This window comes from Ammospiza caudacuta, chromosome 8 (genome assembly GCF_027887145.1).
Source record: "Ammospiza caudacuta isolate bAmmCau1 chromosome 8, bAmmCau1.pri, whole genome shotgun sequence".
NCBI classification, from domain to species: Eukaryota; Metazoa; Chordata; class Aves; order Passeriformes; family Passerellidae; genus Ammospiza; species Ammospiza caudacuta.
The window spans coordinates 5,861,692-5,884,838 of record NC_080600.1 but is presented as its reverse complement, the minus strand read 5'-3'; the positions used below and the strand labels follow the sequence as shown (position 1 = coordinate 5,884,838).

At 46.0% G+C, this 23,147-nt stretch overlaps 1 protein-coding gene across 2 annotated transcripts in view; it reads left to right on the top strand.

Annotated features, from left to right (window-relative positions):
• AGAP1 (ArfGAP with GTPase domain, ankyrin repeat and PH domain 1) overlaps positions 1 to 22,425 on the top strand; it is a 321,583-nt gene extending 299,158 nt beyond the window's left edge. For both annotated transcript variants that reach the window (XM_058809286.1, XM_058809285.1), the window contains 2 exons: positions 20,636 to 20,891; positions 22,154 to 22,425. In XM_058809286.1, coding sequence (XP_058665269.1) covers positions 20,636 to 20,891; positions 22,154 to 22,357 — 460 coding nt within the window. In that variant the 3' untranslated portion in view covers positions 22,358 to 22,425. The remainder of the gene's footprint in view (positions 1 to 20,635; positions 20,892 to 22,153) is intronic.
• Positions 22,426 to 23,147: the final 722 nt, after the last annotated feature.

Below are 23,147 nucleotides of genomic sequence, written 5' to 3'. Positions count from 1 at the left end.
CGTGCTCTTCCAGCTGCATTTTTCCATGTGTGGGTGCTGGAGTGGGGGGCAGCAGCAAAGCCCCAGCAGAAATGAGTGACCAGAAGAAACCAGAGCAGCTCTGGAGTAATGAAAGTGCTGAGGGGAGCACAGGTGAGGAATTAGAGGGAGATGAAATCCCTGCCTGTGCCTATTAAGCAGATTGTGCAGACAGAGCAAAGTCCTGTGGCTGAGGCAGTTTTTGTGTGAGAATTTGGGGAGCGAGGGAGGAGAAGCCGTGTCCTGGTAATTGGTGCATCTCAAAGGTGTGCATGGGCCCAGCTTCAAAAAGCCTTCATGCTGCACAGATGATTATGTCATGGCCTAGAAATCTTCCTGCTAACTTGGCTTTTCCTCCGAAAGATTTACATTTGTCTGGTTTCATCCGGGTCACAATTTCCAAATGGATGTTTTGATTTTATTTTCACTGGTCTGTGCAGCAGCAGCCAGGCTTGGGAAGCTGAATTAAATCACAAGCCCAGGAGTGCTTCTGAGGCTCCTCTGCAAGTGGAAAGAGCAGGATTGTGTCACTGTGTGCTGAAACTGAAGGCTCTCTTATGAAAAGATGATATTCAGAAGTTGACTTTTTCATTTGTTCATCTCAAGAAGCCAAAATTTGCAGCTTTAATCCTTTGCTGGTGACGTGTGTGTGCTCCTGGCTGAGCCTTTCCAGACCAGATCTGCTTAGGCCACTTGTCCTCTCACAGCTCACACCAGTCCTAAATGGATTCCTGAGTTTGCTTGGGTTCACCTGTTGCATTCAGGCAAAAAGGTGAAAAATAAAGAATCAACCACAGAAAATAATCAGCATTACTTGTTTGGACTTGTGGTCAAAGTTAAATTATTCTTTAAAATTATATTATTATTTAAAATAGTGTTTAAAGTAAATATTATTTGAAATGCTGCTGCAATTGCAATTTTGAGTGGTGGAACTCCAGTTTGAGTTGGTGTTGGTGCTCCCAGCTCTGCTTCCAGCTGTGGACACCATCACACAAAATTCCTTTGGAGGTTGGATAAACTCAGCAGCTGCAGGACCCTTTGAAATGCAGAGGTTTTTTTGTTAAAAATCAGTCACTAACATTTTAAATGGGTTTTTTTTTAAGTCATGGTGTGTTTTACAAGGGGTGTTTGGGAGGTGTGAGGAGCAGACAAGGCTTAGGGATGTGCAGGATGCATGGTGGGAATGCTCCAAGTAAAATGAGATATGAGGATGGCTTTTCTGACGGAGTTTTGGGACTCCTGGCCTTCATACATGTCCAAAGCTGATTTTTAGCTGGTCTTTGTTGCCACATTTGCATTTTTGTGGAGTCACACAGCTCATTTGACACCAATGTGTGTGTGTTAAGATGTGGAACGAGAGGCAGGGGAGAATGGGATGCCTCAGAAGTAGAAGGAAAATAGCCTCCACCATCAAATGTGGTGTTTTGTGAGGGCAAAGTGCATTTGGCATCCTGGGGGCAGAGGTTTGGTTTGCATTTTTTACAGCCACACCAATAATGGGACATGCAGGAACCAGCCCAGCTTACAGGGAAGGCTCTCAGGGCACCCCAAAAATTGTGTTGTCAGCCAGGAGTGATGAATTACATAAAAATGAGCTGGTTTGGTGATTCCCCGCATTTTCAGAAAGAAATGGCAAAGCAGAGCAGGACTTGTGTGTTCACAATTAAATACTGGGCTGTTGTTTTTTTTGTGGAATTATAAATTTTTTTGTACTGGTGTGCCCTGGTGAGGAGGGTTTGATGGCCAAGTAGGTGCCAATACCCACAGGAGTGTTCAGGTCTGGGGCAGGAGAAGGCACAAATTTGTTTCAGGAGAAGACTCTGGTCCACACAAAGGGGATTCCCTTTGGAGAAACATAATCATCAGGTAAATATCATATGGTCGGGCATATATTTCATATTTATCAAGGATTTATCAAGCATATGGATAATATCCTTGATAAATTCAAGATAATGTAGAAATATAAATATAATATAATATTTTTATATCTAATGAAAAAATATAAATAAAATACACAAAATATGAAATACTATTTTGTATGTGAATATAGTGCACTTAACACTCAGGAAAATTGGTTTCACTGCTTTAAAAAAATGAAAATTCAATATTTCCTGGATCATGTAGTTTTTGTGCAAGAGTACATTGGACAGCAGTTTGAGAAGCATGGAAATAAATCTTGGTTCATTTTGGGATTTGAGGGGTTGCATTTCAGGCCACAGTTTAAAAATGTGAGCTTTCTTTAAGCCAGAACTCAGCTGCAGTGGAACAGGAATGAGACTCCCAGCAGTCCAACACGATGCAGCATTGAGGTGGGTACATAACTTGGCAAAATAGAGAATTTTGGAGAAGAATGATAAGAATATATTATAAGAATGATAAGAATTCAGTGAGTAGCAGGAGATGCTTAAGGGAGTTAATGAAATGTTAATGATTTAGAGGGGGATGGAGGGGTTGGCAGGCATTTGGAGGTGATCTCCCTGGAAAAATGGGATCTTGTAGTTCAACAAAGTGCTCCTAAGAGCAGGAGTGGGGGATGGAGGGTGCAGGAGCAGGGAGGAGGTATTTTGGTTTGGACTGGGTATTTTTTCAGCTGTGCAGTCTTTTCCCAAGGAAAGCAGTGATTCCCACCACAGGCTGTGGGGCAGGGCAGGGGATGGGATGATCTCAGTGCCTTTTTTGCTTTCTGCATTCACCAAAGCTCTGCTAAGGAATCTCACAGCATTCCCATTTTAAAATATTTCCTCCTGTTTCACCTTGAGTCCTCTCAGCACTGCAGAAATCAGCTGAGCTCAGGATCTCATTCCAGGGCTCTTTCCTCCCTGTGCCCTGCTCCCCTCCTGCATTGCTGGATGTCCATTTCTGTAAGTTTTCCCTTCAGAACAAACCCATCATTTTTCACCACAGGATATTTACAGCTTCAATCAGTGCCAAATTCAATTGGCTTCTGATCTCATGGCTGGAAGTTATAGATGCAGATATTATTTGCACTGTGGTTAATTATGGAGCAATCAAACTTTGGCTTTTCCACTGTAATTTCCTCTGCCAGCTAATTTAATTAATCACCCCCAGCTCAGCTCTTCCAGCTGCGACCGGCAGGGTCATTAATTAGACATGTGGTGGTAGCTCACAGACCAGTTCCTGTGAAGGGGCTGCTGCCCACTTCAGCTCTGAGGGAGCTGCAGCTTTTTTTCCAGGCATCCAGGCAGGATTGGAGGGGGCTGCCAGCTTGTTGGATCCCTCAGAAGCCGCTCCCAAAAGACAGAGTATAAGCAAACATCAGCATTGCAGGGACTGGGATCAGATGCCCACCAAGATGTAATTTAGGGGCTCACCCAGCAGTTCTCATTCTGGTCTCATCCAGGAGCTAAAAAACAAATGCTCAGGAATTCTACAGAGCTCCTTCTGACTGCTGGTGTTTGTCAGATGGAAGATATTTTAATTGCCAGGTCACATCAGCAATAGCAATATTTTTTTCCCCATTATAAAAGCTGTGCAAAATACCCAACAAAGTCTGTCACATTGTTTAGATCTCAGAATAATCATTAATTCCTTTTCCTTCAGGATAGAAGAATATTTTACAGGAAACAAAATGGGTTGATACAGCTTAGGAGTCTCATCCTAAGCATGATCAACAGAGGGCAAGTGATTTGGGATATGGGATAGCTCTGCAAAGTCCAAGCATTTTTCAGGAAAGGCAGCAGATCTTTGGTGTTTGTTCTGTTTGGATAGCTGGGAATACACACCCTGCCTTTGGGTTGTGCTTTGCATCTAAAATATCATGGATTCATGGAATGGCTAAAGTTGGGAAAGCCCTCCAAGATCATGGAGTGCAGCCCTTGACCCAGCACTGCCAGGTTCCTAAATAACACATCCAACAATCCTCCAAATCCACCATGTTTCACACTGGGAGCTTTCAGCACCCTTTGTTTTACCACCAGGATCTTCCTTGTCCTCCTTGGAGTGCCACCAAAGCCACTGGTGTTCCCATGCTGGCTCCTGGAGTTGGAAAAGCTGAAAATCTTCAGGATGCTTGTAGCAAACACAGATACAGGCAGGCTGGGAGGTTTTACTGCACTTGGGTTTCAGACTTGTTGCAAAGCTGTCGTGTCTGATCAGTGCCTGTGTCTGCCAGCAGTGCATTGCTGACGGATTGGCTGGAGTCTCCCCCACTTCTTTTCACAATAGACAAACTCAGCTCAAGACAACTGTTTTAATCATGCTGGTTTACAAAGCCTCCTTTCAGCCTCTTCTGTCCAAAACATCCATCAACCCCGCCCAGAAATAGCAAACTGAAAATAAAAAAATCTGTTCTCTTCAGTGCTTAACTGCAAGTGCCTTTTCAAATAGCAGAACAGCCCTGTGGGCTCAGGTGAGCTCCCCTCTCTGAAGGAGAAGGTGCTGCTGGTCCAACCCTCCATTCAAATGCATCCTGCTCTCCTCTGGTGGGTTTTTCCCTCCCTTGTCTCTCTCAGAAGGTTCCCTCAGTCTGAACTGTTTTGGGGAAGATGCTTTTAGTACAAAGCCCCTTCACACTCAGGGAGAGCTTTAGGGATTCTCACAGAGACACAGCTCGGCAGAGTTCCAGAGTGAAAGGGTCACATCTGCCTCTGCCAGCACTGGGGAATTGTTGACAATAACATTGCTGGGGAAGCCCTGGAAGAGAGATTTGTGATTGAGGAGAGAGCAGTTCTTCCTTCAGAGGAGCTCTCTCTACACCTTGCTGAGGAGCACTGTGTTAGGGACGTTCCTTTGGGAACTCCTCAGTCTCACAGCTGGAAAGGGAATGGGGCCCAGGGAATGTGTGTGCATGTAGAGACAGAAAATCATAGAATTGTTAAGGTTGGGAAGAACCTCCATGATCACCAAGTCACACCTTATATATTTCATATGTATTGCAGCTTTATGGGATGGATGGATGGATGGATGGATGGATGGATGGATGGATGGATAGATAGATAGATAGATAGATAGATAGATAGATAGATAGATAGATAGATAGATAGATAGATAGATAGATAAAAATATATCTATTATCACTTTATCTTAAGAAGATACTGCTAAATAATTTGACACACAGAAGTAGAACAGCTGCCAGCATTAACTGGATGATAATCCTCCACAAAGACCTGGCACTGGAACAACCCCATTGCTCACTGAAGAAAGCCAGCATCCAAAATTCCCAAAATAACCATCAGTGTTCTGTAGGCAAGCTGGAGAATTAGTTTGGTTTTTTAGCTCTGCAAAAAAAATTGGAATTGCACTTGGTCTTGATCAGCAGATTGTAATCACCCGGTGCTGCTTCACCTACTCGTGTCACTTGGTTTTGTTTTATTTGAGCAATAAATACCTTAAATCTCCTCAGAGTTATTGCATGTCTTCTGTGGGGACTCATCACAGTCCTGCCAGGCATTCATCAAGGCTCCCAACGAGCCACCACATGAAGTATTCCTCTGCTCCTTATCAATCAGTTTGCTTATAACTTTACTTTTTCTTCCTAAAGTAATCAAAATTTGATATTCCACAGATTGCAGAAAATTGTCACTGCTGTATCCTGTGCTAATCCATCATGGGAAACAGGCATAATTTGGGCATCAGAAGAGCATTAAATGTTTAAATAAGCAAGAGAGTCCATTTACTGCTCCAGATGACAGGGCAGAAAAATGTTTGGACCCCAGGTACGTTGGGAATGGCACACAGAGCTCACGGAGCAATGGTGCATCCACACTCTGCAGCAGGCACCAGGGTTGCTCTGCTCCTCATGATATCTCTCAAATAGTCAAAAGAAATGCTGGAGCCCAGAGAATGAAATGGGTTTTTTCAGTGAAGTTCTTTCAGTTCTTTGTAAAACATATTCCACACGGTTAAAGTATCCATCGCTTTCTTGTAGCCTTGTTTTTCTCTGTACAAGCAACTTCTATTAATAATGAGAGAAGGGGAGAAAATGTCACTTTGTGCTGTAGGCTTGATACTAAAACATGCACCTTTGCCATCTGCAGCTCTTGAAATACCTGCTCTGATGGTAAATGGGACCATCAGACCATCTCTGTGTGTGTGAGCTGTTCCACAGGCTCTGAGCAGCCTGGGATGGTGGGAGGTGTCCCTGCCCATGGCAGAGGGGTTGGAATGAGATGGTCTTGAGGGTCCCTTCCAGCCCAAGCCATTCTGATACTCAAAATGCAGAGGGTGGCTGCTCTTGTTTCTTTATGAAACAGCAGTTCCAGTGGATTGGGGGGGGGGAAATTCTCTACAGAGAGGGTAGGGTGTGCCTTTATTCTAGAGCAAGCAGCCAATCCCTGAGGCTCCTTGGTGGAGCAGTGATGGTTTTATGGCAAGCTTCATGGTCCTGTCGTGGTTTGACAGAGCACCAGCAGGCTGGATCATGGTTTGTGTATTCACAGCCCCCAGTTTTGTCCCCTCCTTTTTGAGTCAAGTGGTGTTTTAAACCAGTTTCCCCTTCTGGCAGTAGATGTGTCTGTCCCATTTCTCTTTGCACGGTGCCACAAAGCAGCACCTTGGCTTTCACAGGGAATAAATGCCACGTGGCATCCATGGAGCTGGGCCCCAACCAGGGGCACATCTTCCCTTCCCAGTAACAAAACACCCTTGAATTAAAGTGTTAACCTTTCTTTTAAAGGGTGGCTGGCCAGGGGAATCACCAGGACTGGAGATAGTCACTGTGAGCCAGTGCAAAGAGCAGATCAAGTCCTCACGAGGTTCATTTGCAATGAGTCTGTCTGTTTTGATGAGATTGAAAAATGCATTTTATTTAAAAATATGACCCCTTTTTGAGTCAAGTGGTGTTTTAAACCAGTTTCCCCTTCTGGCAGTAGTTATGTCTGTCCCATTTCTCTGCATGGTGCCACAAAGCAGCACCTTGGTTTTCCCAGGGAATAAATGCCATGTGTAATCCATGGGCAGCACCAGGGTGTTGTGCACCAACCAGGGGCACATCTTCCCTTCCCAGTAAGAAAACACCCTTGAATTAGAGGGTGAACCTTCCTTCTAAAGGGTGGCTGGCCAGGGGAATCACCAAGACTGGAGACCCAGTGCAAAGAGCAGATGGAGCTGTCCCTGCCAGTATCTCAGAGGAAGGTGCCCCAGGAGCCAGGGAAGGTGCTGATTGTGGTTGTCAGCTCCTCTGCTGTTTTCAGCCCTCCTGCCACAAACACAGCCCAGCCAGCCTGGCCTTGAAAGGATTCTCAAGCCTTCCCTTTCCCCCCCTGCACCGCTTCAAAAACACAGCGGCTGACAGTCCAAATGTTTGAAATAATTGGATTCTGCATTCTAATTCATCTGTAAAGTATTCGTTGATTAAATTAGCCTAATAGATATTATTTCTTACATGACTGCATAATTTCATCCTGATTGGATCACTATGGCACTAACGAGTCCCCCCCATTTACTATTGACTCGAGAATCACAGAAGGCTGGAGATAACTATCATCTTGTTTCCATTTTTTTTCCCTTTCCCAGGCTAAAAGTTAAACTGATTTATACTAAAAAGGCACACAGCCAATGCCCAGGTACATCTGTATTTTAGTCTTTGAGACCAGTGTTAGAATAGGAAAAAAATCTTGGTTTATATAATCTTGAGCCCTCTTTTATTTACTCTGCTTCTACTCTGAGGCAGAAAGATTAACTGACCATTTAAATTCCTTTGGGGGGGGTTGTGGAAATGGAGATATTTTTAAATAAAATGCATTTTATTATCTCATCAAAACAGATAGACTCATTGCAAATGAACCTCGTAAGGACTGCACACACTTAGGGAAATGGAAATTCTCCTCTCAAGATAATGTTCCAGCCAAAGTGGTTTTAGCCTCTATTAGTAAGATTTTTTTTCCTTTGAGCTGCAATTTGAGTTTGTAACCAAGAGAGAGGAAGAGGAAAACAAAATTGCCTTTAGTTTCATGCTAAATGCGAGCAGATCCTGCTCTTTAAGGAAGAGGGAGCTACAGGCTCCAGGTCCCCGGGCTTTTGTTGGGAAGGGGTTAACAGCAGGATTGGCTTCTCCCCCTGCCCCAGTGGCTGGAAACAGCTGGTGGGTTTTGTGTTGGGCCACTGAACTGAGCAGCCCAAGGAAGTTTTTGGCAAACCCTGGGCCTGGGCAGGACAAGGAGAGGTGGGTCAGCTCAGGAAGCCGTTTCCAGGAGCCACAATGGGGGGAACAATGCCCCGCTCAGCAGGGACGCAAGGGACACCCGCTCCCGATGAATAGCTCCCCAAAACAACCCAAAGGGCTCAAAAGGAGCCAGGCCCGTTCGCTGCTGGGAATGCAATAAATTGTTTCAGGAAGTGGGAGTCTGTCCCGGCTAATGGAGCCCTGATTGACAGGAGGTTCTCATTACAGAGCCCATCAGGGGACAAAGTGAATTCCAATGTTATTTAAGAGGTTAAGTAGAAATAAGATGCAGGTGACAGCCCAAGGCTTGGGGCATCAGGCACTGCTCTTCCTAGGTTGAGGTTTTTTTTGTGGAGAGACTCCATAAAAATTTAGAATGACTGGGGGCAGGGGAGGTTTAGGAAGTAAATTTTGTGAAGGTTGCTTTGGGAGTTCTTGCATTAGGAGATCCTTGTTCTAAAAGTCCACCCAACATGGATGTTACATCTGTAACCCCACCTAGGCTTGGGTCAGGTTGGGTTGGTCACAGCCCCAAGCCTGCAGGAGCTCAAGGAACATTTGGATATCACACTCAGGGATGCACAGGGTGGGATTGCTGGGGTGACTTGATGGTCCTTGTGGGTCCCTTCCAACTCAGGATATTCTCTGATAGGTTCCTGCATGTGCTTCTTCAAGGTCTGTACCCAGCTTGAGAAGCAAAATAAAAGGAAAATGCATTCCTGGCGACTCAGGCTGCCCTGTGTTCCTGAGCAGGAGGCACTTCCGTGCTGCCATAGGTTACAAAGCTAAAACTAAAGGCTGTTTCTGGCTTTGTTCAGCAAAAATGAAGCAAAGAAGAGCATCCAAAGTGCAGTGTTGCTTGCACAGAGGAGAAGCTGTGATTCAAGCTGTGGCCAGAGGTTTAAAGCAGATGCTAAACCTTACAGAGTATTTATTGGTGTATTTTTCCTCTCTCTGAATTCCCAAATGACACTTGTGGATGTCACAGGGTGGGAAGCTGAGGGAGCTGCTGATTGCTGGTATTGACAGAGCCTTGCATGGTGCATGGTCAGGTACAAGGGTGTAATTTAAGCACGGGGTTCACGGCTGGCTTGCGAGTGACGGCGAAACTCCCGCGTGTGACGCGTGTAATAAATCTGCTGTGGCGCAGGATTAATGTGCTCTTCAAAGTGATTATTTACCATTTGAAGTTGAGACGTGGCTGTGCACCAGGAGGAGCAAAATAGCTGAGCACAAGGCATCAGGGAAGGGTGCTCTGAGGGGAGAAGGAGAATACCTGCCTGCATTGTTTCACCAGTGCGGTCCCGGGTAACGCTAATGAAAATTGCACTTGAAATGCAGGATTGATTTGTGATGAGCTCAGCCCTAAAGAGTACATTTGTGGAATGATAACCTGATTGGTGGTGCTGCCTCTTGAAGGGCTGAGGGGGTCTAATTGGCATATAACGCACTATAAATTTATTAGCAGCCTCTGCTTCCCCATTGGTGGGCCTTCTCCTGCTAACCACCAGGAAATTACCAATTTTCAGGAGTTACTCACTCAAGTCGTGCTGTGTCTGGGTTTTACAAAGAAATCTCCATTGCTGTTCTCCCATAAATCCTGGCTCAGAGCTCCTGCAGCTGGAAGGGGTCACTTGTGCAGTGGACAGCTTGGACACCTTGTGTTGGCCACTCAGCTTGGGCCTCCTTGGCTCGTCCCGACGCGCCACAAGCCCAAGGTGCACAAAGACCATAAGGAGGAAATGAGTCTGTTTGGCAGCCCCTGGGCTGGGAGCAGAAATTACAGGTTTTTAGCAGTCCATGTCCAGGGCTTTGATGGTTCTTATTGATACATTCAGCCCCAGGGCATCTGGGGCAATAGAGGATATGCCCACTGTTCGTTTTTGGATTTATTTTTTTTTTCAGGAGCACAATAGGAATATTCAGGAGCCAGTGTAATTATTTCAGTGAGTTCACTTTTAAGATTGAGTCACAAATTAGAAAATAATATTCACATGTTTCTTCTAATTGGTAACAGATTAGGGATATTTTATCTTTTTTTTAAATAATTTCCAAATGTGGCCTGAAGAGGGATTTGCAGTGAGGTAGCTGGGAGAGAGAGAGCACTTAGGCACAAGGAATACTTGGGCAAGAGGCTTTAATTCCTCAATTCTGGCTTTAATTCAGCCTTTAGAACCCTGCACAGCTCTCTCTGAGTTGCTCTCCAAGTGGAACTTGCTGTTACTTTTGGCAGGTGTCCCCGGTGCGGATTTTCTTTGCTGTCAGGATTTCTGTGGGTTTCCCACTGTCAAACATCCACCTTATGGCTTGTAAATCATGAAAGCCCAAAGCTTTGCAAGTGATTAATAGGCAGAGGTGCATTGGAAAAGCGTGAGCAGGACCTGAGCAGTTCCATGTCTTCTGAAAGCCACATCCATCTCTAGTCTCATCTTTCTGGGACACATTTGGGTGACCCCTGTGTTGCACAGCCCATTGTTGGAAATACACAAACAAACAAAAAGAAATCATTGGGATTTCAGTTTTTTAGTCAGAGGAACCTCATGGATTTCTCTGGGTGTTAACTGCTGAGGATTCTCAAGGCTTCATCCCTTTTCATTCCAAGGAAATTCTTTGCCCACTTGGCTTTTCCAGAAACATGAGCAGGTCTACCAACAGTCTTTTTTTTTAGCTAATTATGATTTATGGTTAGAGAAGGGCATCAAACACCTGCAACCCACTAAAACAGAGGTGGAGGGAAGTCCCATCACTTGCTGAACAGTGGGAATACTTTGGGATCTCTGCCTTGCCAAAAAAGGCATCATTTTCCTAAATAAAAACAGCCATTAATAAAGGAGACTGATGGAAGGATCTGATGACACCAACAATTTCTGTAGAGTCCTTGGCATCAGTGAGATGGTTCAGGTTGGATGTTAGGGAAATTTCTTCACGGACAGAGTGGTTAAGCACTGGAAGGGCTGCCCAGGGAGGTGGAGGAGGCACCATCCCTGGCAGTGTCCAAGGAATGAGCAGACATAGAAATAAGTGCCTTGGGTACCATGGTGTTTGGTTGAAGGCTGTACTTGATCTTGGAGGTCTTTTACAAACTTCAGGATTCTGTGGGACTTGGGATGCGCAAATGGGGAGACATCAGAAGGTGAGGGGAGCAGGAGGGAGAGCTCCAAGTCACTTGGGAAGAGTTGGACAGTGGAGAGGTCCCTGCAGCATCTCTGGAATGTGTATCCCAGAAATGCTGCCCACAGGGATTGTCCAGCTGCTTCCCAGCCCCTGGACCTTTCCCTCCAAGCTTGCCTGCCTCCCACTGCTGACTTGTGCAGAGCAAGCAGTTGGTTTTATTTGCTTGCTGCTCCAAATGTGTTTTTCTTCAGAGTCTGTGCTCAAATACAATGTTTATTACTTGTATTTTCTCTTTTATGTCTTACATAAATTCAGTGTAATGGTTGGAGGGTGTTCTTCTTCCCCAAATACTCCAAAGAGCATCATCTTACTGCTTCTGCTGAAATTAAGATGCCATTAAAGCCCTGTGAAAGGACTTTTGTTTCTCCTTGCAAACCAAACTGTAGGAGCTCCTGTTAACAAAGGATCAAGAAACATTTCTGAAGGTCTTCGTGGGGCATTGCAATTAGATCAGTTTTTGATCCTCTGGTAAAGATTGGGTTCTCCTAGAGCCCTCAACATGTTTTTACCATTTTGGATCAGTTGGACTCAATGATCCTCGAGGTCTTTTCCCACCTTATTGATTCTATGATGAAAGCCTCAAGCAAACTTTAATTTGAGACCTCTTTCTATTGCCGGCCGGGCTCTCTGCACAAATCACCAGCAGGACGGGACTGCTGGGGAACGCGTCTTGAGCTGTTTATCTTCCAGCATCAGTCTCACTACATGGTTATGCCAATGGGAAGATGCCAGCAGCTCACAGCCCCACCAGCAGACAGAGAACTGCATGTTACAACTTTCTTTTAAAAGTTTTTGACCAATCACACAAAGCAAAAGCATATTGACAGTAGTTCTATCCAACCACTGTAAGCACAGGTACCTTCAGTCAAACAATATTGCTTATTTTGAATACAATACCTGCTTGTAAGAATTAAAATACAATGCACAGGTCTTCATTATTAAGCTTAGAACTTCCTAATATCTTGGTAGATAAAAGTTTTTCTGTAGCTTAGGGAGGTATTCTAGCCAAGCATTAGTACACAGACTGTTGTTCTATTTTTCTTACATTTCTACTTTTTGTCCTTATTTTTCTACTTTTTACATAATTTTTCTGCTGACGAATCTCATGGCTATTGCTTAACTCTAATCACACTTTGGCTGTCTCTGAGGCCTGCCTTTTATAGCTTTCCCAAAACCCTCTGATTTTATGGATTCCCATATCTTTCTGCTCTGCAAGTCAGTCAACCCCTCCAAGTGTTCTTTTCCCCCTTCCCTCATTATTTATAAGGCACTCTCAGTTCTGCTGCTCCTCCACTTCCCAGCAGGCCGAGCAGAGGAGGAGCTCCATTTCTCTTCCTCGCCGTGTTTGCTGCGGGCTGCGTTCCGGAGCCGCTCACATCAGGCACTGTTGTGGTATCCCTAATGCTGTGTGATGGCAGGAGCACAGCCCTGCTGCATGCCACACTGCTCAGCCATGGGGACACTCACACAGCCACCTCGCTCCATCTCCCTCCTGGCACACACTATTGAGATTTGTGCCTTGCAGTATTTGTGTGTCATTCCCCATCCGCCGCCTTGGAGAAGTGTCACCGTCATAATTTCTGGAAAAATCTCTATGCCCAGGATTCTTCTTCTGGAAAGCTCAGAAGCCTCAGAGAAAAATGAAAACAAGAATTAATGAAAACAAGAATTATCTGATTTGCTTCTCCTGTGTTTTGCTGCTTTGGACATGGTTTACCAACAGGTAGTTGTTTCATTGGTTTCTGCTGTGAGTTGTTTTTACTTATTGGCCAATTATGGCCAAGCTGTGTTGGACTCTGAGGAGGGAGTAATGGGTTTTTCATTATTATCTTTTAGCCTTCTGTCTGTATCCTTTCTGTATTCTTTAGTATAGTTTTATTACAGCAATCTTTAATATAATATAGATAATAAAATAATAAATTAGCCTTCTAACAACATGGAGTCAGATTCATCAATTCATCATTTCCTTCCAACATCAGGGCACCCCAAAAATACAAAAGAGAAGGTAATTTCCTTTTTCTTTTTTCTTTTTTTTTTTTTTTTTTTTTAGTAAGTAATGGTTTCCTGAGCTCCACTTAAAACAGTGCTGCATTGAGCAAGGCCTTGCTGTAGGAGAAAATTAGTGCTAACAAATTGGAGATTAATGGAATCTTCTGACCTGAGTGACTGTATATCAAATGGCAAATTGAAATTTCCAGTCTGTGTTTAGGTACTGGCACAATGCAGTTTGATTTATACACTTAAGACATCAGGTTAAGTGTGGTTACACACGAGTAATGAAATGCATTAGGTACGTGTTTCCAATTACTATTCCCTGCATATATATATATTTATTTATTACTGAAAACAGGCAAGAAGCAAATATACTCCTTGGTTTTAGCATTTCTGTGCAACTGTTGCAGCTTTTGGCTTTTTTAAGGTAATATTTGTGGTGTGCCCAAGTGTTGAGGTTCACTACCCAGTAAATGGAAACATTCCCAATCCTCTCAGCCTCTCCTCATAGCAGAGGTGTTCCAGACTTCTAATAGTCTTTGTGGTCTCAGGACTCTGGTGAGCTCTAAATCCTTGGAGTTTACCATTGTTAGGGTTTTCCCTCTGAAATGTCACTGGCAACGCTGTTTCAAAAAATTCTGGGGCTTTTGGGGTTAGAGGAAAAGGACAACTTGTGGCTTCTTCAAGGTTTTTATTAAATCTCTAGGGACTGTTTTCATTTCACATAATGGTACAGAACAAAGGAAAAGCCTGGATTTTTATTGAGAAAAGATTTAAACAACTTGCTGGGCTTAGAGTTGTCACCCTTAAGATCTTTATTCTCAACTTAATAAGCCTTATCTTAGTACCCACAGTATCCCCTGCTGTTGTATGTCACAGTTTTTCCTTAACTTTACACGAAGTAAACCTCAGGTGTGATATATTTTATCGAGTAAACCTTAAAAATTATTAGATGGAGTGTCTTGCAATGAAAACAGAAGTTGGCTGCAATTTTCTGTGATAAATCAGAGCCCACAATTGAAGAGTATTTATCTGAAAGGCCTGAAGCCAGTAAACCTTGATATCTTGGCCAGGCTGGTCGTTAATGCTGGGCAGTGATAAATCCTGTGGGTGTATTAATGCTTCAAGGAGTGCTGCTGCTTACTCCATGGAGGGGTAACCCACAAGTGCTGGTTTGGAGCCCTGTGTAGGGGAATGCTGTCAGGAGAGAGGGGAAAAAGGTGGAGGAACTCCTCCAAATCCCAGTAATGATGATCCTGGTAAGTGGCAGGCAAGCCGTGATTAATTTGAGAAGCACGTTGAGTTCTGCACAAATGAGTGATCTCTGTCCCTCACACACAGGGGACAGGGCTTTTTTTTTTTTTTTCCCTGAAACACACAGCTGTGAAAGGAAAACTGAAAAATTGAATAGGAGAGTTAATGGTGGAGAAGGTCCAGAGCTGGGGGCTGCAGGAAATGAGTCCCTGACAGTGCGAGGTGCTGCTGGTGGGAAACCGCCCTCATTTCATACAATCCTGGAATGGTGAGGGTTGGAAAGGACCAAGATCATCTCCTTCCAACCTCCTGCCATGGGCAGGGACAGCTTCCAGCATCCCAGGGTGCTCAGATCCTGGCCTTGAACTCTTCCAGGGATTTGTGCCATTTGGTTAGGTTGAAAAGGACTGAGAGTAGAAGTAACCTGAGTCTGGCATGACTTTGCAGCACTGAATTGTCTGTCTCCTGGACCGAAATCTGAAGAGTGGGTTGAACACAGTCCTTAGGCAGATAAGTTGCCCATCAGACAGTAACTAAATCATTTCCAGGCTGGATTACCACACTGCTCACTTGGACCAGAGTCCAAGGCAAGACACGGGCTGGCTGATCCACAGCTTTCCTATGGGGCTGCCCTTCATCCGTCAGGGATGTTTAACTTGTGAGAAGTAATAAGCTTAATAGATAGACTTTATTTAATTATTAATGATCCCTTTCTATCCTTACAGTTCATAAAACACCCTGTAGGTTGGCAAAACACTCATAATATTGATCAGGAGCCAGAGAGATATTTATTTCCTCTTTGCCCTGGCGCGCATAAATCGCGCTCCGTTCCCGAGCGGGCGGGATTTACAGTGGGCTCGTTTCTTCAAAGCTCTCAGTAATTAAGGGATAAATACCCATCGGTCTTTGTTTGCTGTCTGGAGCCCTCTTGTTTGCCAGGGACCTGGATATTCCCGGTGGGCTCGTGCCTTCCCCCTTAGCAACGCGGCGGGGCGGGGAGGCATGCGGGGCGCGGAGCCGCTCAGCTGCCCAGCGCTGCCTTTGCAATGCAGCAGAGGGGTCTTCTCCTGCAGAGAGAGAGGAAGCCCCTGTGTTTTCTCAGCACATTGTTCCCAGCCCCTCTTCCATGCCTCTCCTCCCAGTTCCTGCTTTGCTCGGGGCAGGAAGGCACTTTGGAAATTCCTTGCTGCTAGCCCCTTTCTTCTCGCCCTCTCTTCTTCTCCTCCCCGCTTTTGCTGTTGCAATTAAAAGCATCATTTTAATTGCATTTAACCTTTCTCCAACATTGCAATCCTGCCCCCACCCTCAGTGTTTTCTTTTTACCCATCCCAAGCCTGCATCGCCAGTCCTGTCCAAAGCAGTGCCATTTTTTGGAATCATGTTTAATGGGGAAGCCCCGCACATGCAGCTGGTCATTAGGTGATATGTGCTCCTTGTGTGCTGGACCACGAAGCTAATGACACATCCTGGGGCTCTTCCAGGAGTTTGGGAGGTGCAGTGGCTTAGATTTACTTCATTTTCTTGGAAGAGACACATTAACCTTGTCAGCTGGCCAACAGGAGAGGAAATTTGGCAGAGCTCTTGCTGAGCTGGCCAGGTTACCACGGCGTTAAAGGGTTGTACTTCAGTGAGCAACCAGAAATGGCAACACACGGGCACAGCACCTGCACAGCCACCGTGGAGACACCACTGAGAGGCCTCCTCCCTTACAGAATTAGTTCCTGTAGCAGGAGAGAAGAAAGGATGAAAAAAAACCAGGAGCTTTTCAGTGTTGTCAGAGGTGTGGAGGATAAAACTTCACTTCAAAGCGCCTGTAAGGAGCCTGCTCTCATTTCTGGTGGTGGGAAATCAATGCTGGGCCATGGTAAATACCTGCCGTCCACTGTCTTTCTAATTCAACCTTCAGAATTTGTTCCAGCTTTTTAACAAGTGGTGAGTAACTCTGGATAACGACATGACATTTTAGTCATCCTTTTAGTCATGCTTTGGGAAGAGCAAGGCTGCTCTTGCTCTGGAGATTGGAATTCCAATGGCAAGTTCCCAGGCTCTCCAGCCACGAGCTGTTGCCCACTCAGGCAGTTCTGGGTCGCTGCATGAGCACCACTTCTTTTCCCACCCTGCACATTCTCTTCTTGTTTGCCTGCTGGTGTGACTCCACCAAAAATCTGTGAGGGACAAGTGGAGGTGAAGGCAGAGGTGAATGGGAGCGAGGAGGAGTCAGGATGGAGGGTGGGTACCAGCAGGATGAGGCTTCTGATGGCATTGGTAGGGTGGAAAACCCAGTGCAGCACATGATGGGGCTGGGCTGTGTGGGATGTGGGCTCCTCAAGGAGCATCTCCAGTGCAAGCCCACAGCTGGGGAACACAGGGCAGCTCCTGGAGTGAGGCTGTGCTGGAAGCAAATCTGCTTTTCCTCTTCTCTGATGCTCCCTGCTTACCCTCCCCCCTTCCAGTGCCCAGTATTTATGTTTCCACATAATAATGATGTGATGTGGCTGGCAGAGTAATTTAAATAATTGGACATTATCTTGAGAAGCAAGCACCTAATTAGATCAAAATAAACGGAGAACTGAAATTTTCATCTGTTTCTAATAACCTTTTACCTGTGTACAGTGCTGCTGCTGCAGCAGGGGTTTTGTAATTCACACCACTGTGTGTTCTTGGGGTTCACGAGTGATGGAGGCTCCTCCAGGAGCAGAGAGCTTGGTGGCACTTGCTGGACAACATTGGTGACTCATTCCTGCTTCTGTGGGGTGTTTTGCAGTGATTTTCTGCTGTATGTGTCCCTTGTGTGAGGGGCAAGCTCAGTGAGGTTTGGAGTCTGCACCAGCAGATACAGATCAGGGTTTGAAGACGGTTTTTTAGAAAGAAAAGGCTCAAAGAACATCTGATCTTAGGGCTCTGTTGCTCATTTCTCTAAGTTTATCTAGGAGTTCATAATATATTCGTTTTGCTGCATATGAGGAAGAGGCAGCTCAGACCTCCCCCAGTGTTTGGTGTCATTGGGACCATCAGAGCACATGAAGATGTTGTTTCTACAGCACAGCAGCTTTGATTTGCTCCTGAGACAAGGACTCCACTGCTGAAAGTTCACTGAAAGAGTCTTGGTTTGGCTTTGACAACTACAGCTGAAAGTGCCTGGTATGGAGAGGGTCCTTTAGAATTGCCGGGCTTGCAATGAAGGGAGGAAGAGAGGGCAATATTTACTAGCCTTTATTTTAGGGACTGGTTCAGTGTCTTTCTCCTGATGAGTTGCTCTCCCTCACACTTCCTCGTGCTCTTCTTCAGTTGATTTATTTAAAGGTATGTCAGTGCTGGCTGAAATGAAACACTGTGCCTCCTCTTCCTGCTTATTGCTGACCGCTCCAATAATTCATTTTTTAGCTCATTAACTAACAGGGGATGTGAGCAGTGGTCCTCCAGGGAACTGCAATGAGGTTAAGTGATCTACTGCTGACAACTCTGCTCTTGGACTGGCCTTCCTTGGGGGAAATGAAACCTCAACCAAGACAAGCTGTGGATCCCAGAAGTGAAATTGGGGCATCAGAGCAACAATTGCAGTATTTGTGTCTTGTTGTCAGGGTTTCTGAGATGAATGCGAGCGGTGGAGCAGGAAAGTCCCCAGGACTTCCCATCCAAATGAAAGGGTTTGTGTCAGAGATGGAGGCAGGATGTCTGTGGACATGCTCATTGGAGAGCAGTCCCTGTGTGTTGTGGCTGTCCATGAGGTGTAGTCCAGTGTGCTTTTCCTCCCACCTCTGATAAGGTTTTGTTTTCATCCCTAACATCCAAATCTTTCTTGAGCCCAGTTTGTACTGCTGAAAAAGACCTGAATCTCACGCCATACTGATGTCAGTGATGTGCTGCCCCAAACGTCTGGGGCCTCTGAAACACCTTTATTTTGATTTATAATTCCACCACAACCCTTGATGTGGCTCCAGAGGTGGAACTGGACCTTACTGAGTGAATTCATTTGGTGCCCAGCGCTGAGGCAGGTGGCAGCACATTCCCCGTCCTGTGCCATTGGCTTCTAAAGAGGTTCCTCTTCTTTCCCCAGCCTTTTGAGGCAGTAGGACAAAGCTGAGCTGGACTGGGGCATCCCTGTCTCTCTTTCTTGCATCCTTCCAGGAGCACCAGGGTTGTGCAAATGTGCAGAGCAAATGTGAAATTGGTGCTGATAGATTTGTGAACCTGCCAGCCTGAAGCTTGGAGAGCCTCTGCCTGAACTAAGTTATTCTCTGTTTAGCCTCACTGTTACAGCTTAGGCTGAATGGTGATTGGAAGTGGGAGATTTGTGTCAAACAGCTTTTTTTCTCAATAGGAAGGGACTTTTTCTTGAGCCACCAGTGCTCTGATAGGAGTCAAAAGTTTCTCTCACTCCAAAGATGGTCTGGGGGAGAGGGAGTTTCATTTGCAGACCCTTCACTAAGCTGAAAAAATATATTACTTAGATATCTGAGGAGTATTTTGCCTTTAGGGTGTATGGACATAGGAAAAAAAAAAAATTCCCAGAGCCCTGGTGTGTGTTACTGGGGGTGAACAGCACAGGTTGAATCACCTCATTTTCCAGTCTGGCACATTTTAAACACGGAGTGTATAGTCTCAATAACTCTGTGTGAGTTTAAAAATCATCTGAGATCTTTGCTAACATCCTTGAAGATATTCTAACTGGGTATTGGGAGCAAAGCTGTTGCAAGAATGCCCATTTTATTGTAGATAATTATGTGTTAGTTTATCCCTTTCGTGGCACTGGTTCTAGTTTGGCTTTTTACCTTAAAAAATGTAATTAGAAAAACCATGAATTAAAGATTCTGATAACAGAACTCCTTTTCTTCCTCCTCTCCATCTGGAATACCTGCAGCCATACTCCATTTATCAGATCCTGCCATCAAAGGTTAATTTGCAACTGCCCAAATGGGTTGTGGAGGGGCTTTTTTTTTTTTGTGTGTGTCTTTTAGTTTGCAGGAGCCATTCAGAGGCTTGAGGTAAAAGAAGCACTCTCTGTGCTAATTTTCTGTTTGCACTTTTGCTCTGAAGAAAAGGCCTGGCCCTGTTTGTGGGGCAAACTGTGGCCAGGGCAGGGAATCTGTGCCTGCTTTGGGAAGCTGTGCCTGGAAGCATCCAGGCAGGTCACAGCAAGGTCACTCCACATGTCCCAGGAAATGATGCAAAACTAATCCAGATTTGCTGGTGGAAGGAGATGTTTACATAAGTATTTAAAAACAGATTAGGGCTAACCTGACACTAGATTACTGGGAGCAGTGTAAACACGGCTGAAAGGCGTAAACAGAGCTTGGCCTTTTGTACTCCAGAGGAGAGAATCTGTCACCAGGACCCAGTTGCCTGGCTCAGGTGATGTTTGTGGTTTTCACAGGCTGAGCAGATTACCTGAGGGACCTCTAAATGGGACTTTTTTTGTCTGGGGCTGTTGCTCTCAGATCATGTAATTGTATGGTAATTTTTGAAAGGGGGCGAGTGGAGGGCCTTGTTTGTAGTCCTTGTTCTGCTGTAACCTGATAGCACCAGAAAGCTTCTGATGGTTCTTTGATACATCAGGAGGAAAAGGTGCTTCAAAGCACTGGTTTGAATTTTGGCAAAACAAGAGGAATCATCCTTATGCCTTTGGGAGCATTACTCAGTTTGGAGGGGGACAAAGCCCCCATTTGGTTACTTCTGGTCTGGGTTACAGAAATTGGGTGCATTTTTTTTGCAGTGTGTTTTCCAGCCTTGAATTGGAACCTTGTTGTGTCTTTGTGACCACAGTGAGGACTCTTGCCTCGACCTCTTGCTGGCCCAGGGCTTTTTAAAACCTCCTGGCTGTTATGATCTTCCAACCCCATGGATGCTGGCACAGCATCCATAAGGGAAGATCCTGAGCACTGGAACAGCAAAGTGGACAACACAAATACTGCTAAAAATACGAGATTTGGGTGAACTGCTCCTAAGGTTTGGCTGAACTGTTCCTGTGAGGGCTTTCTTGACATGAATTTGAAAGGGCAAACAACCTCCTTGTTGCTTGAGGACCGTGGGCTACGACACCAGCTGAGAGTGACCAGTCCCCTCTGGCTCCCCTAGGGAAGAAAAAGAGCTCTGGATACGCGCCAAGTACGAGCAGAAGCTCTTCCTCGCCCCTCTGCAGTGCCTGGAGCTCTCTCTGGGCCAGCACCTCCTGAGGGCCACGGCCGAGGAGGACTTGAGGACGGTGATCCTGCTGCTGGCCCACGGCACGCGCGACGAGGTCAACGAGACCTGCGGCGACGGCGACGGGCGCACGGCCCTGCACCTGGCCTGCCGCAAGGGCAACGTGGTGCTGCTGCAGCTCCTCATCTGGGTAAGGGCTCCTGCCAGGGCTGGGGCCCTCGGGAGAATGGGCCAGGGCTGCTCCTTGGGGGGTTCATGGTACCATGGCCTCAGGGTGGTTCTGCCGCAGCTCCTCATATGGGTATGAAAAACGCCAATCACTTGTTTTTTTAAAATTTTAGAAGTTTAATAGTAATAAAATGGTTGTGAAAATAGTAATGCAGTTAGAGCAATGATAATTTGGACAATTTGAATTAGGACAATACGAGACAATAGAACCAAAGAGTTATGGATGTCCGGGTACAAGCACAAACCCGAAAAAGGATCCACATTACCAGAGGATTAACCCTTAAAAACAACAGCCTGTTGCATATTCATACACTTCATACATGGTGCATAAATTCCATTCAAATACAGGATTCTGTCTGGTCAGTGTCAGCTTCTTCCTCTGAATCTTGTCAGCATCTTCAGGGCTGAGCAAGGTGGGAAGAAGTTCATTTCTTCTGATAATGGAGCAATAAATTCTCTTTCTCTGAAAGATTCAGATGTCCTGTGGCTGCTATCTTGCTGCGAGTCCTTTCTTTAAAAAAAGTATCCTACATAGCATTGTTTCTATTTTAACATCTTTTATAACCTAAAACTATATTTAACACACTACTTAAGAGAATTAATACAGCATCACTTTCTAACACAAGACATATAATAGTCATTTTAATACTTGTGAAAAGCCAATCACAAAATATGCATTTTTCACATGGGTAGGGACTCGTTGCCCTCCCTCAGGAGAATGGGCCAGGGCTGCTCCTGGAGGGCTTCAGGGCCCCATGGCCTCAGGATCGAGCTGCTGAAGCTCCTCATCTGGGCAAGGACTCCTGCCAGGGCTGGGCTGTGTCCCTCAGCAGGATGGGCCAGAGCTGCTCCTGGAGGGCTTCAGGGCGCCATGGCCTCAGGGTGGGTGTTCCTCACTGCATGCTTTCAGAGGGTGGTAGAAAAGCACATTTCTGCCTCTCTGCTGCTTGTTGGAAAGCAAGGGAGAGCATGGGAAAGGAGGAAGGAGAGATTCTCTTAGCTTGGAGTCTGCTAGGGCAGATTTTGTCCCACACGATTTTGTCCTTCCCTCAGAAACATTTTTTCCATACATGGCTCAGCGCTGCCGTGCTCTTGTTGCCAGGCTGCTCCCTCACCCTCCCTCGCCTCCAATACCAAACCCCCTCCCCAAATTGTCACACCCCAGCTCCCAACAGCTCAGGTGCCATTTGTGGTTTGTGATTCCCCCCTCTTGTCACCCCGCAGTACGGCGTGGACGTGATGGCGCGCGACGCCCACGGGAACACGGCGCTGGCCTACGCCCGCCAGGCCTCCAGCCAGGAGTGCATCGACGTGCTGCTGCAGTACGGCTGCCCCGACGAGCGCTTCGCCCTCATGGCCACCCCAAACCTGTCCAGGAAGAACAACAACCGCAACAACAGCGGCGGGAGGATGCCCACCATCATCTGAGGGGAACGCCTTGGCTGAGCCCGGCGGCGGCCGCAGCCTCACATTCCTCCATCGCCATCGCAGCTCCGCTCTGTGAGTCCGCTGCCTCTCCTCCTCCTCCTCCCTTTTCCCTGCGTCCATCCCGAGTGCCAGCGGAGCGCGGGGGGCCCGGGAGGAGCGCGGGGGCTGCGGGCAGGCCCTGGGTTTGGGGGCCATGCCGGGCAGGCCCTGGGTTTGGGGGCCGTGCCGGGTGGCACCGGCACCGCGGGGAGAGGCGAGCCGGAGTGGAAGGAAGGAAAGAAAGAAGGAAAGAAGGCAGGAGAGACGGTGACTTTCCCTAAGTGACAGTGAAGCACATCAGAACATTTCACCTCTGCGGCGCATGGATTTCCATTCTCTTCTCCCGAAGAGCTTGACGGCATAAATCAGAAGCAAGCACAGAGTTTGTCAGGTTTGAAGCTCCTATGATGGTATGTGTCAAATCAGTTGTAGCTAATCTGTCCGGGGAGAATACTGGCTTCATTACACTTGTATAGTTGAGTTCTTCCAGCATTACTGCTGTTTAATAGAACATGATTAGTCATCACGGAGAAAAAAGCATATTAGCTGAGGAGGTAGTTACATGGCACGCTTCGGTGATTGCTTGGATGTGATTGCAATATTCTTAGAAGCATCATATTATCTCAGACATGTTCTTTCGAGCCCTTGGAGCCCTCCTTTCTAAATTCACTGTCATAATTTAGTATCTGTTTAATTTTTCAGTCCAAAGAGAGGAAATGAGTTGCTGAGTGTTATTTGACTGCAGTCTCCT